Source organism: Urtica dioica, chromosome 4 (assembly GCF_054948205.1).
Source record: "Urtica dioica subsp. dioica isolate 48M chromosome 4, U.dioica_male_clone48M_v1_H2, whole genome shotgun sequence".
NCBI lineage: Eukaryota > Viridiplantae > Streptophyta > Magnoliopsida > Rosales > Urticaceae > Urtica > Urtica dioica.
Window position 1 is genome coordinate 26542876 of NC_142759.1, and position 14032 is coordinate 26556907.

Below are 14032 nucleotides of genomic sequence, written 5' to 3' on the forward strand. Positions count from 1 at the left end.
TATCCTTTTATTCAACGATGGAAATCACACGATCTACCAATTACCAATAACATTATTATACCTCCATCTGACACGTCTGAGGATCCCCTCAAGCAACATTTTCTTACCATATTTGGCAATACATCCACAAACTTAAACCACTCCCACAGTCTGTCTACTCCTACAAACGCATCACATGTGAATCCTGCAAGGCTTTCTAAATCCCCGGCTGCAAATCATAATACCAAGGCACTGGATATATCCGAGGTACTTATTTAATAATCTTATTTCCCATATAAACCTCTATTTTCCTGATGTGGCTTCACTTCACTGTTTAACTTCTTGCTCTTAATTGCATCACAGAAAAATATCACAGATGGAACTCATATCCTTGAGGACTCGGCTCGCTACACCAGGAAAGGAAAAGCAACCTTAGAGCAAAATGCTTTAAAAAATACGGTTGACTCAGGGAAAATAGACGACCTCGAATATCTACGCAAAGACCCATCAATTCCAAGCAAGAAATCGACAAAACAATCAGCCAATTCCACTGCTTCTATGGGATCAGACAATTAACCAAGATTGTAATCCTGATCTTTAGAATTTCACAAAAATCGCATCTATGTTCTCTTTGATTGTTATATTCTTGCATCTTTTTTCTTTCTGTCTTTTATTACCAAAATCATTTGTACTGCCTAGACCTCTCCTTGTTTCCAATCAATGTATCTGGATTCATGCAGTCAGCTCCTGTAATTCTATGCTTTATTCTGTAAATACATGTGTATTTGTTTTAACGATATGCTTTAAATGTCAGTATTGTCAGTTCACTCCCCTCACTCTGAAAATACTAGAATTAGCAATACTTATAATCTGGTAAAAATATATCTCATGAACAAATATCATCTCCCTCTCCCGATTTTTGAAATACTTTCAACTCACAGATACATCTAACTTCTTCAAAAATATTATATTACAAATAAACTCCTCCCTTGTATCCACCCCCTCGTTAATAATACAACCTGATTCAAGGCATCTTATAATAAACCTTAATTTTGATGCTTGGTTTCTTTATTTCTACTTTTGAGTTTAATACTACAGAATTTGGAAATCTCTTTGGATTGTTGTTGGACTTCTTGTATATTTTCTCAAACTTCACCACCGGTCTTATATTTTGTTTTTGGGAACATTATCATTATGCGAACTTAGCTCTTTCGGTTTCATTATATGCAAATTATATAGAAAGCAATAAAATAAAGATTCGTTAATAGGTTCTTTTTCTCTTTTTCCCTCTGGTTATTTAATTTCATTCCCTCCTCATCTTTGTCTTCACATAAACTACCACTACTAATGTTTGAATTTGAAGTACAATATTAAATATCAGCTTTAATTCTATCAATTTATATTCACATACGGAACAAGATTACCATGGCAGAGAACCTGTGTTGATATATTCTCATATGTAATTATAGAGATGTGAAAGCTACGCTAAATGAAGGTGTGGTTGAATGTACACTTTCAGTATGGCAAACTCGTTGCCAAGTTCTTGAAAAATCTGAAAGGAAATGTCTAAACATCGATCGTCGTCATGCTCATCTCCTTCATGTCTCGCCGTCGCTCGTACTTTGTGAGTTTTTTTTATCAATTCTTTCTTCCTCTCCTTGTCGTTTTGGATGTTATCCTTTGGGTTATTATCCACAGGTTTTTTTTCCTCTGTTTTGCTTCCAGCTTTTGAGATACCATGTGCTGGACACACCAAGTGTTTGATAATATGCGCAAAAGGATAATTCAACTAACTGTTTTATTATAACACACTTTGATTCAATCTTTACTGAAAATATTCCAATTAGAACTGTGATGACTATTATTAGTCAAATTTTTTATAAACCAACCAATACATCTACCCGAATAATTAAAATAAACTCTACAGCTTGATGCCAATTCTTAAATAATAAATAACCTTTTACCACAATAAAACCCACTCTTTAAAAAACTATATTTTAACAATCTCATGGGCTTTCATAACTAAGCCCACTGTTTAACCTTAAACTTCATGCTCCCTCTTATACCAAAACATATCCGAACGCTACTAAAAAATACAATTGCACTCTCTGGCCATCTCTAAAATATCGCAGCTACCTGTTCATAACCATTACTCCAACCATATTCAAATACCATAGCACTCTATAGCCAACAATATTTCACATATTCCCTCAAGGTAAGAATAATCAGATCAAACATACATATCGTTATATACATGTACATATCTTTATATATATATATACACAGATATACCAAATCCTAACCATAAGTTCAGCACTAATTCCAATTGCCTTCACTTTCTTTTGCAGATGTTCTAATCCTCTCGCTGATCATCACCTATTCATAATGATTCCTGTAATATCCCTATAAACTTATGGTAATCAGACTTATATAATCACACTTTTTATTTTCCTATTTATTTATTCATACGAGAACTCCTAATTTACTTCTACCATTTACAGCTGTAATTTAAAAATCCGATTGAAACTGATTGATCTCTCCTTCATAATCATCGCTTTCTTCATGCCACTCGTTGTTATTTGCATCTGTAAGTGTTTATATAAGTTATCAATATTTTCTACTACTCCTTGTTGTTTATTTTAGTTTACTATTCTCACGTTTTTTTGCCAAAAGAGATACAATGATGAGTCTGTTCAACAAGTGTTTTGATAATATGCGCATAAGAAAATTTATCAAACTGTTTTATAAGTAAACGCTAGGTATCAGTATACCTGATTGCCAATCCTTAAATTAACCTCTACTACAATAAAACCCACTTTTTTAAAACTAAAATTTAATAACCTCATAGGATACCATAACTAAGCCACTGCTTAATCCTTATATTCTCAAACTCATCTTATATCCTGATCATCTAAAACACTCCCATCAAATATAAAAGCATTCTCCAGCCAATCAAATATACTAGACTTGCTCATATTCTTCTTCGCCTACATTCTCATTTCATAATTCTCTACTGTCAAACATAATATAAATTCAACATGCCCTCATAGTAGAAGATCCGATTATCATACATATCCTTATAGATATCTCACCTTCTTAACCACTAATTTAGTATTAATATCCAATTACCTTTACTTTCTTTTGCAGAAGCTCTCTACCAATTGCTAGTCCATTTTATTCATTCTGGTCCCTGAATTATAGCTACAAACAATCGGTAAATAGAATTATATATTATTTTATAACCTTTTCTATTTACTTGTATTTAAAGAACTCCTTATTTACTGTTACCTTCCTACAGATTTCCAAATCTCCCGTTATGAATATCATTAGCTGGAATGCTAGAGGACTTGGTAGTTCCGGTAAGATTAGACACCTCAACCTACTAAATCAACAACATAGACCATATATTTTCTTCCTTATGGAAACCAGACTCCCAGAAAACTCCTTACCAAAGATTAGCCAGAACCTATCCCTAAGTAAGGGCGTTGAAGTCCCACGAGTGACATCAGGAGGAGGTTTGATGCTCCTTTGGTCAGAATCCCAAAATCTATTAGTTCATGACACCTCTCTCAATCATATTCATGCCACAATAGCCATGTCGTCTAATGAAATAACCCATATATCTTTTGTCTACGGCCTCCCTGAAACAGAGAATAAACATTATACATGGTCACTCCTAGAAAGATTATCTTCTATTGTGTATGACTCTCCCTGGATTGTCATTGGCGACTTAAATGAAATCCTCACGAGTGAAGATATATCAAGAGGTGCGATACGCCAAGAACGTTTCATGTCATCTTTTCGAGATTGCCTAGATTCTCTAAATTTATCTCCTCTTCAATTCACTGGAGATAGATTCACTTGGTATAAAAACCGGCTCTCAGCGGACTCCATCAAAGAAAGACTAGACTGGTGTCTCGTCAATCCGATCTGGCTAGAGAAATTCCCTGATGTACGGCTAAATCACCTTGACTTCTTCACATCCGATCATCGAGTTCTGCAACTACTTCCATTGGGTTTACACTCCCCAATTGTCAATTCTCGGAAAAAATACTCCAGGTTATTCTCTATCTATTAAGAATCATTTTCTTCCAACGGCCTGCTTTAATATTATTTTTTTACCAAAACTCTCAAATTGTCTACTAACTAGAAGGGCTTATGCATCAGTAATACAAATAACCAAAAATGGTAGGAATAATAATATGCAAGGAATGGTATTATAACAGGATTGGGAATGTTTGTGTGGAATTAAGGTTTTCTATGCCACTGGCCATAATATACAATTACGGCATTTTTGAACCATATATCTTACTCTTATATTATTATTTTGTTACATTCTTAATCTCCATCTCCTCATCTAACAAGCATGTCCAATATTTTTCAGATTTCGTTTCGAAGCTTTCTGGCTAAACCATGAAGAATGCAATAATATTATAAAAGACGTATGGTTTTATGATACCAACAATCCAGCCTTACCACAAATCCTCAACAACATGAAAAACTGTCAATCTCATCTGCAAGCATGGCATCGTACAAATTTCGGAGGTTTCCATAAGAAAGTGAAAGAAATTCAAGCTTCTATTCGTAAGCTAACGGTCTCTGACGAGGTAACAAATATCTTCAATGAAGAACTATATAGCCAGGAAAAAATTCTAGACAGCCTTCTGTTACAAGAAGAACTCTATTGGAAACAACGTTCTAGGGTTTCATGGCTACAAGAGGGTGATCAAAATACAAAATTTTTCCATAAAAAAGCTTGTCAGCAGAAAAAGATGAATACAATCAAGAAGCTACTAACGCCATCGGGTAATGAAGCCACTTCTGACGTCGAAATCCTTAATACTATCCAGAATTTTTTCTCTGATTTATTCTCGACCAGCCACCCATCAACTGCAGATATAGATATCATCCTAAGAGCGATCCCCATGACAATTACAGAGGATATTAACAGATCTTTGTTGCATCCGTTCACCATAGAGGAAATTGCACAGGCAGTGAAATCTATGTCAGCAGACAAATGCCCAGGTATTGATGGTCTTCCAGCCATGTTTTATCAACGATACTGGCACATTATCGGTTCATCTGTATCAGCTGCTGTCCTAGACTTACTTCAGGGCATAGGAGATTTTGAAAGCATAAACACAACCCTTATCACCCTTATTCCCAAAGTCAATTCTCCTAACACCATTAGCGATTATAGACCCATCTCCTTATGTAATGTCCTTTATAAAATAGTAGCTAAAGTCTTATCATCGAGACTCAAAGAAGCGCTACCTTTTGCTATTTCAGAAAATCAAAGCGCCTTCCTCCGAAACAGATTAATCACCGATAATGTACTCATTGCATTCGAAACTATCCACAGTATAAAGAATAGACGCTCTGGTAAAATAGGACATACGGCCATCAAACTAGATATGAGTAAAGCTTTCGATCGTGTCGAGTGGATTTTCATCGAACGGGTGATGCTCAAAATGGGTTTTGACAGTCAGTGGATTAGCCTTATCATGCGATGCATCACCACAGTATCATTCTCTTTTCTTATCAATGGTCACCCCACAGGAAATGTAATTCCGACTCGAGGGATACGCCAAGGATGTCCACTATCCCCTTATCTTTTCCTCATCTGCTCTGAAGGATTATCATCTCTCATACATCGAGCGGAAAGAAGTTCCGATTTGACAGGGATCAAAATTGCGAGATCAGCCCCGAAGATATCTCACCTTCTTTTTGCCGATGACTGTCTAATTTTTTGTGAAGCTACAACAAAAAATTGCGACACAATCAGAGACATACTAAAACAGTATAGTGCTGGTTCTGGACAACACATAAACTACCAAAAATCACATCTATCCTTTTCACAAAATACTGCTCAGTCAATACAAGATTATTTCGCCGAAATCTTGCATATGACGATTGGAGAATGCCATGAAAAATACTTGGGACTGCCATCTTACTCCGGAAAAGACAAAAAAATTATTTTTGCTGAATTAAAGGAAAAGATTTGGAATAGACTATCATCTTGGGAATCAAAGCTTTTCTCCCGTGCAGGTACCATCTACTTATATACTCTTTATTACTGCAAAGTTATCTTTCCTTTTCTATACTTCTTCTTCTCTGTACATTGCTGAAAACTCACCAAGTTAACTGAAGTTTTACCTTCTCTTTGTAAATAAATAAAATATTACCCATTGCATTATCCTGTTAAGCTCGGTTGTGATTAAGTTTCTATATGAAGACTCAACAGTAACAAAATTGTATATGAGTATATTGTTCTTTTTCGTCATAAATTAGTAAGTGTCTGATATCAAGCTCTGATCAACTTAGAATTATTTATTGTTGCTACTTGGTAACTTTCTCTTCTGTTTGTAAAAAATACACTTGTCCCTTTATCCAAATACAGAGAAATGGAAGATTTTTATAGGCTTACGTGTATTAGTAAATGTTGGTCGGAAAGTAGTTAATTTGATTAACTTTCAGAGTTTTTTTTTCTTTTCGCAGAATCATGTAAGAGGAATATACAAATGTCTTGTAAAAAATATGAAAAAATCAGTGAAAGCTATACATGTTTAATCGAGAAAATATAGTTTCGAAATATTGTTAGGTTTTGTCGGACTGTTTTGAGTAAAGCTATTTTGTTCCTACATAAAATGATGTCAGAAGTCAGGATGTACGCTTAAATATTAGGATATCAAAGGTACTGTTAAATTAACTGCCAGTAAAAATTCTTTATTGATTGGTAATTCCCTATCCAAATAAACATCAACCAAATCATTAAAAATGTCACAAAATGCCGATTAAATTCTAGAAAACTTGCCAGGCAAAGCAAATTAACAATTTCAGCTGGGGCCTAAAACAAATTGATTGATTTTTTAAAAATAAATAAGACATTTAAGCTTTTCTTTTTTATTTGCTTTTTAATAGACTTTGGGACTGAACTTTTAGCCTAGGCGTAATTTGATGTATTCGATCTTTTATTATCTGATTTAAAATTTGAAAAGTATGTTACGAAGACATATTGGTTTGATATAAACAACTTGTTATCTTTAACTAATTTTCTCATGATAAAACTTTATTAAACACTCAGTAACACAACTAGCTCTTCGAGGAAGAAAAATAATTAAAATATAATAAATATTAAAAAAGATCATGATTCATATACTTATTGGTCATATAAAAATATAAAAAATCAAAACAAAAACACTTCTTTTCCCAGGAAAAAATATACACATTTTATAGGGTTGCAACTTTATTATATAGCTATATGAGTCAGAGGAAGAGCTCTTATAAAGAAAATATGAACTCAATTAGACCACAAATGAAAGAAATAATATCCGATAAAAAAAGGGGAGAAAAGACATAATTATTCAAACATAATGATCATACGGTCAAATGTACTGCCCATAGTACACGCAAGCCTATAAAAATCTTCCATTTCTTATCAATATTGGAATGCACTGATATACTAATTGGGCACTACTCTTGCATATTGCATTTATTGAATCTATATTTACATACATTTATGTTATGGTTCTAATCTTGTTAACTGTATCAATATAACTTACAGGGAAAGAAATTTTGCTAAAAGCAGTGATCCAATCAATCCCCATCTACTACATGAGTTGCTTCAAACTACCAGAGTCTATATGCTCCGACATTGAATCAGCAATGGCTAAGTTTTATTGGGGCTTTACATCCAAAGGAAATAAAGTACACTGGAAAAATTGGAAATCCATATGCCGATCAAAGATGGATGGTGGATTAGGTTTTCGTTCCTTTGAAGATTTCAACCAAGCTTTACTGGCTAAACAAGCTTGGAGAATTCTGGACAATCCCCAATCACTCCTCGCAAAAATCTTCAAATCCAGGTACTTCCCATATACCAACCTCAAATCAGCATCAATTGGACACCACCCTTCCATAGTTTGGCGTGGCATCATGTGGGGAAATGAATTACTACAGAAAGGTCTCCGATGGAAGATAGGAAATGGTATGCGTATCAATATTGTAACAGATCCATGGATACCAACCTCACCTACATTCAGACCCATTAGTTGTATACCTGAAGGGTCAAATCTATGTGTATCCCACTTACGTTTGGATAATAAAGATTGGAATACGCCTTTGCTTCATCATCTATTTAGTGAGTTAGACGTCCAACGAATTCAAGCTATTCCTTTAAGTCTAAGGGATAATAGTGACCAATTAATTTGGCACTACACGGTTGACGGAAACTACCAAGTTAAATCAGGTTACAAATTAGCCAGTCTTCGGCCTCAAGAGGCATCCACATCGGACCCCTCCTCAACTCAGTTATGGTGGAGAACATTATGGCATACTCAAGGTACTTCAAATCTAAATATTCAATGATTATGCATCGATTTTGATAAATTCATATATTTTATTATATTTTTTAAAAATGAATCTACTACAAATTTTTAAGAAACAAGGACAAAAAAGTTTTTAGTATCTGTTCATCCTTAGCATTCTAGTATAGTTGTTTCTATATTTATCTCTTCCCAATAAAATTTAAATTTTTTCAGTTGTTAGCTAATACATATGGAAGTCAGTCTGTGTCGAGTATTAATAAACAATTTTCTCTTTCTTTATGTATTACTAAAACAGTTCCCAATAAGGTGAAATCTTTCATTTGGCGAGCATATTATAATGCCATACCAACTGCCAGTGGACTTTACAGACGCAAGATCATCCAATCACCAAAATGCAATATATGCTCTGGACCCTGGGAAACAGTAGGCCACATCCTCATTCACTGCAAATTCGCAAAAGAAATTTGGAGGACCTCTACCATTAAGCTAAGTTTCAAGTCGCTTTATAATCTTAATTTTGATGACATCATACACTCGGTCCACTCTTCTCTTAATAAAAAAGACTTCTCTTTGTTCCTTTGCATTTCCTGGTCTATTTGGACTGCAAGAAATAAAAGGATCTTTGAAAACATTAAGAAGGACCCTTACCAGATTACTTCGTGGACGTCAAATTTTCTTCTTGAATTTCAGTCTGCCCAGTCCAAACGCTCATCTTCTGTTAGTTTGCCGAGCGATCCTGACCCCAAACAGGACCGCTCCCAAGCAAGATGGGTACCCCCAAGCTGCGATCTCTACAAGCTCAACGTCGATGCCTCAATTCCAAAGTCTTCTAACTTTGTTGGAGTTGGAGCTATTATTCGCAACTCCTCTGGACTAGTCATGGCTGCATTGGCTCAAAATCTCCCAGGCAAATTCACGGTCAAAGAAGCTGAAGCTCTCGCTCTCCGCTACGGCTTATCTTGGGCTTTGGAAGTGTTTCTGCCTATCCACTTTGTGGAGTCAGATGCTAAGACGGTGGTGCAAGCTTTGGAGAGGAAATCTTCTTTCAAGAATGAGTTTGGTTCCATTTTGTCTGATGTATCTAGTTTATTGTCTAACTTTCCAGGAGTAAAGTTGTCTCACATCTATAGGGAAGCCAACATGGCAGCCCATGGGTTAGCAACTTACGCTCTTTCTATAGACGATAAACTCGTTTGGTTGGAGGATTTTCCTCCTTCGATAGAGTCTGTAATTAATCAAGAATGTTTGTGATTAATAATAGATTTCTATTTTTCAAAAAAAAAATATCCACCGGTGCAGTGTGTATAATCTATTACACAAGTGCATAGGCGCCCACACATGCGCAAGTGCATGTGCGCGCGCGCGAGGACACATGTTTGCGCACTGGCACGCCATAGGCGAGTCACGCGCGACGACCAAAAGCAACCGCGCGTGTGTTTGTAGCACGGCGCGCTGGCTCGGGCCGGGCCTATTCTGGACGGGCTTTTTCGCCTGCATGTGCCCGAGTTGGGCTTTGACGCGGAATTGGCCCGTTGGGGCCTTTGACGTGGAATTCCTCGCAATTCACTAGAAATTTAATATTGACGATTTTCAACAATGATCCACACTTGGTCTTCATTACATAAGTAAATTGTTTGCCTGCTTTAATTTGCATTTATTTCGTTTCAAGAATTCATTTATATTTGCTATGTCGCCTGCTTTTGTTATCATTTTCCATGGTAAACTCTTATTACGCGATTTCTCTTTACTTTTAATCGGCTATATTAATTTTTCCAAATAACATCAAAAATATTTTTCAACAGGTTACGAATTCACATTATATTTACCGATAATCGAGCACCAGTACAAATGACGCAACTTGTTTCGCACACACTGTAGAGGAGCTATTTTCCAGCAATGCTTTAACAATTATCAGCAACTATAAAAAAAGTAAAATAAGTAAAAACACTACAAACAATAGAAAAACTTACAAGCATCTCATCTTGCTTCTGTTTCATAAACTAATTCATACACTTCATCATCACATTTTCATATTATTGTATCTTAATTTAAGGGCTCAAACAAATCCTCACTTGAAACAATCTTCAAGCCTGGAGAAGAAATCATCAATGCATTTCCTCTACAAAAAAATACTACTACTATAGAAAGTACAATTGCACGATACACTAACCAAGTCTACCAACTTCCTGAAGAGAAAATCAAAGATATTGAAATACCAAGGGACGATTTGGAATCAAGTTCGAAGAAGAAGCAAAAAATAGAATATGAAATGTTAGTCTAATTCCGAAACATTTCTGTGAATAGAATATCATGCCGGTTTTGCATGCTTTATCGAGCCTTCACATCTTTTGTTTATGTAGACCACTATTAGTTAAACACTCTTTTTTTGGAAGAAAAAAAAAATTAATATCTAATACTACTGCTCTATATGTATTTCTCAGTTTACTGCTCTTTTAGTGTAAATATTTTCGTTCCTTTTTGTTAATTAGGCGCTTAGTTAAACCGTATTGTTTATATGTATGCAACATATTCAGTACAGGTGCATATATGTATGTTTATGCCTCTGTATTGTATGGTTTGAGTGTTCTTTTCACTATCAATGATTTAGGTGTTTTTTTAACTATTAATTTTGGTCAGTGTACTGTTAGTTAAAAAAAAAAACGTCAGCAATTAATTTTTTAAACCCAAATTTGCACTGTTGTATATAAATGTAATGTTTGTTACACCGGAGTCGAAATCTTATGCTTAGAAATATATTGAATCATTTGTATAATTCCTCAATCAGTCTAAGTCTGCATATACATTGACCCAACAAATTAAAAATAACTCACTAAAGCTCGATGAGGGGGAAAAATTGAAGTTCAAATAATCTCAAACAAACCCTTTCTTCAATCAACTCTCCATGTTCCCTACTGCGAAAATATATACAGGGATGAGGTGATAGGTGAAGCAATCATCAAGCATCCACTCTGTAAATGTGTATGTATATAGGGTAGGAAGCAGTACGAAGAATGAGGGTGAATTCAAGGAAGAGTGTGAAAGTACGAATCCGATGGTAATGTGCGTAGCAGTGGCAGCGGAAGCGGCGGAAAACAGGAGGCGGTCCACCATGATAGTAGCACATCGGAGAATTTATGTGACAATCAACGTTACAATCATTCAATAGATTTTAAGAGATAATAACTACGAGCAAACAGTAAATTTGATAATAAAGATTAGCGTCATCTGCAAGTGAACATAATCCAGACACGTGCATAATAAATAAAGGCTAAACTTGATCTAAATTGAGCAAAGTCTGATTGTTAAAGGGGCGCGTGTTCGAAGGGTACTCTGACAAAGAGTCGGCCGTGAAGACTGACGACAGCCGAAGTATGAAGCGGATCGATTCGGCCCGGCAAGCTCACCACCTGACGTTCCTCCAATCACTTCAGTTATTTTGTTCAAACAAAGAAAGAAACAAACAAACCAAAAAACAAAAGATGGCTCACTTTTTGGAAAGGAGTAATGCCCCACGGATTGTCCACCTGCTCTGGCTGACCTGTTATCACCAAACGCCCCGCCGGATCCGACTGAACCCGAACCTGACCAGCCCATCTCTCTTATCACTACTGCCACATCAGCATTGACAATAATACATGAACGGAAAAAAAGAAAGAAAAGTACCTCTTCTCTCAAAAGCCCAGGAAGTAGCGCGTATACCTCAAAGCAATCTTTCTGACCACCACACAAGCAGTGAGTCAACTAACACCTCATTTATTTATGGATTTGTTACAAAACACTCACAGTTTCTCGCACATTGATCTTGACCCAATCCGCTAGAGGCCCAACATCAACAGCACTCCACATCACTCTGTCAAAAGTACATATTCCTTCCATTTTAGCAGTTTCTAAGAGTACAAACACAAAAGCATTTTGTTCAGTGGAATAGAGGTGTCAACTGCTTATCGGCATGTGAAGTTTTCTCGGGAAGATCTTGGGTCTTGTGCTTCAGGGACCCTGAAACATATACCAAACAAATTAACACTTGGTGCTGTTAACTTCTTATACATATTTCTGGGATGATTTCCATACCAATGCTTTTCAGATTTTTCTCGCGCTTTGATGCAGAAGAAGTAACAGTTTTGTCCTGCAGAAAACATAGTTGAGAGAGAGAGAGAGAGAGAGAGAGAGAGAATGAGAGAGAGAGAGAGAGTGGCACCTTAAGAAGGAGGGGGTCGTTGACGAGAAGGCGGTGGGCATGCCAGCCCTGCATGGCACGAGCGGCGGCATCCCTCCTTGCCCTCCCCGGCTGACCACTTCCCGCTTCCTTTTCGACGGTTGTGACCTGAGGGGCCAGCGATACAACCGCCAGTTGGAGTTCACCGCTTTGTCTCTTATGCTTTTCATACTCCAGAAGTGCCTGCCAATAGTGGTGCTACTATTACTTTTACTACGAATGAATGAATGAATGAAAGAGACAAAATATTACCTTCTCGTAGAAAATGCGGAATGTCCAGGACACCGTCGTACATGTTCTGCTCGTCGACAAGTGATGGCAGTCAAGGCACAGCCAGCAACAAATTGCAGTCAAAGCACAGGAATGGGTTCCGTACTTACTTTGGAGGGTGGAACGACTCTCCTACTTGGCGCCACAATTTGGATGACGTAACCTGTGTGCACAGTTTAGATTATCACATACTCGATCTCTAGTTTGGACAGACAAAGAGATCATCATCAGCGTACCACTTCATAGCCGCCCAAGCGGATCACAGCTCTCCATAACCTAAACCAATCCAAGTCAGCACAAGCACAAGCACAAGCGTGTTTAGAGGAGATTAGTTATAGTTACTTGAGACAGTTGAGTAATTCGCCATAAAACTTTGGGGCTTTGAAATCCAGAGCCTTGTCTCTGTGGAAGTCCTCAAGCTCTCGCATAAACGCCGCTTGCTGTTCAGCAGAGCCGTCCTCTCCCTCCCCCATCTGTGTCATCTCACGTAACAAGTCAAACTCACACTCACACCAACACAGCCGTTGACCAACGTACCTCAACATCCTCCCAGGCGTTGACTTTAGGAGACATTTCCATTTCTGAACCCTTCACCGACTTCTCCTCATCCTCCATATTCTTCCGACTCTGATAAATCAAACCCAAAACCGAATCCTGCCTGATTCTAATCAATGTTCAACAAAGAAGAAAGGAATTAAGGATTACCTCGAACAAGCTTCGACCTCGCTGCTACTCCTTCGAATCTCCCAATTCAGATTTCAGTTACAATCCTAGAAATCAAGAATTCCCAATTCGATTTCATGAATCAAAATAAAAACCCTAGAATTCCAAAACTGAAATTCGGAGAATAGAGGAGAGGATGAATCAGAATCTTACCTTGAATTCAAATTCCGATGAGCATCAATCCCCGACCATCCTTCTTATATCGGTTCAGTCGTTTTCTCTCTCTGTCTCGGGACCCCTCTCTTACTCAAACCCTAAGCCCGGTCAAGTAAAAACGTTTATCGTTGGCCCTCAACCTCAAGTACAGAAAGAAAGATTACCTGAGTTTGGTGGCATACAGCGACTGAATACGACGATGGAGTTAATTTCGGCGGAGCCACACAGTTTTCCTCTTTTTATTTAACTTTTTTTTTAATACCAATTATGACTAAGGGTGAAAATTGAAAAAAACGGACACATCAACTTGATTTAGTTTTAAGTTTTAACGAAGTATTAAAATACCGATATTGGTATTGAT

At 36.8% G+C, this 14032-nt stretch overlaps 1 protein-coding gene and 1 long non-coding RNA gene across 3 annotated transcripts; one reads left to right on the forward strand and one right to left on the reverse strand.

Moving 5' to 3' along the window:
- Window positions 1-2428: 2428 nt before the first annotated feature.
- On the forward strand, window positions 2429-4495 carry LOC149401417 (uncharacterized). Its single transcript, XR_016296811.1, has 4 exons — window positions 2429-2566; window positions 3127-3193; window positions 3278-4038; window positions 4364-4495. It is a non-coding gene; the product is annotated as an uncharacterized LOC149401417 (long non-coding RNA).
- Window positions 4496-11490: 6995 nt separating this feature from the next.
- Window positions 11491-13953, reverse strand: LOC149401418 (AT-rich interactive domain-containing protein 5-like). Of its 2 annotated transcripts, none has more exons than XM_089613213.1 (15): window positions 13836-13953; window positions 13669-13769; window positions 13498-13562; window positions 13330-13419; window positions 13135-13265; window positions 13029-13068; window positions 12903-12955; window positions 12775-12820; window positions 12505-12705; window positions 12378-12432; window positions 12245-12302; window positions 12090-12156; window positions 11970-12020; window positions 11795-11887; window positions 11491-11713 (listed from the first exon to the last, which is right to left on the reverse strand). In XM_089613213.1, exons 4-15 carry the CDS (start codon window positions 13405-13407, stop codon window positions 11609-11611), a joined length of 978 nt encoding a protein of 325 aa, XP_089469339.1. In that variant the 5' UTR covers window positions 13408-13419; window positions 13498-13562; window positions 13669-13769; window positions 13836-13953; the 3' UTR covers window positions 11491-11608. The 2 variants fall into 2 exon arrangements, with proteins under 2 accessions (XP_089469339.1, XP_089469340.1); XM_089613214.1 differs by having other exon boundaries at window positions 13330-13446.
- Window positions 13954-14032: the final 79 nt, after the last annotated feature.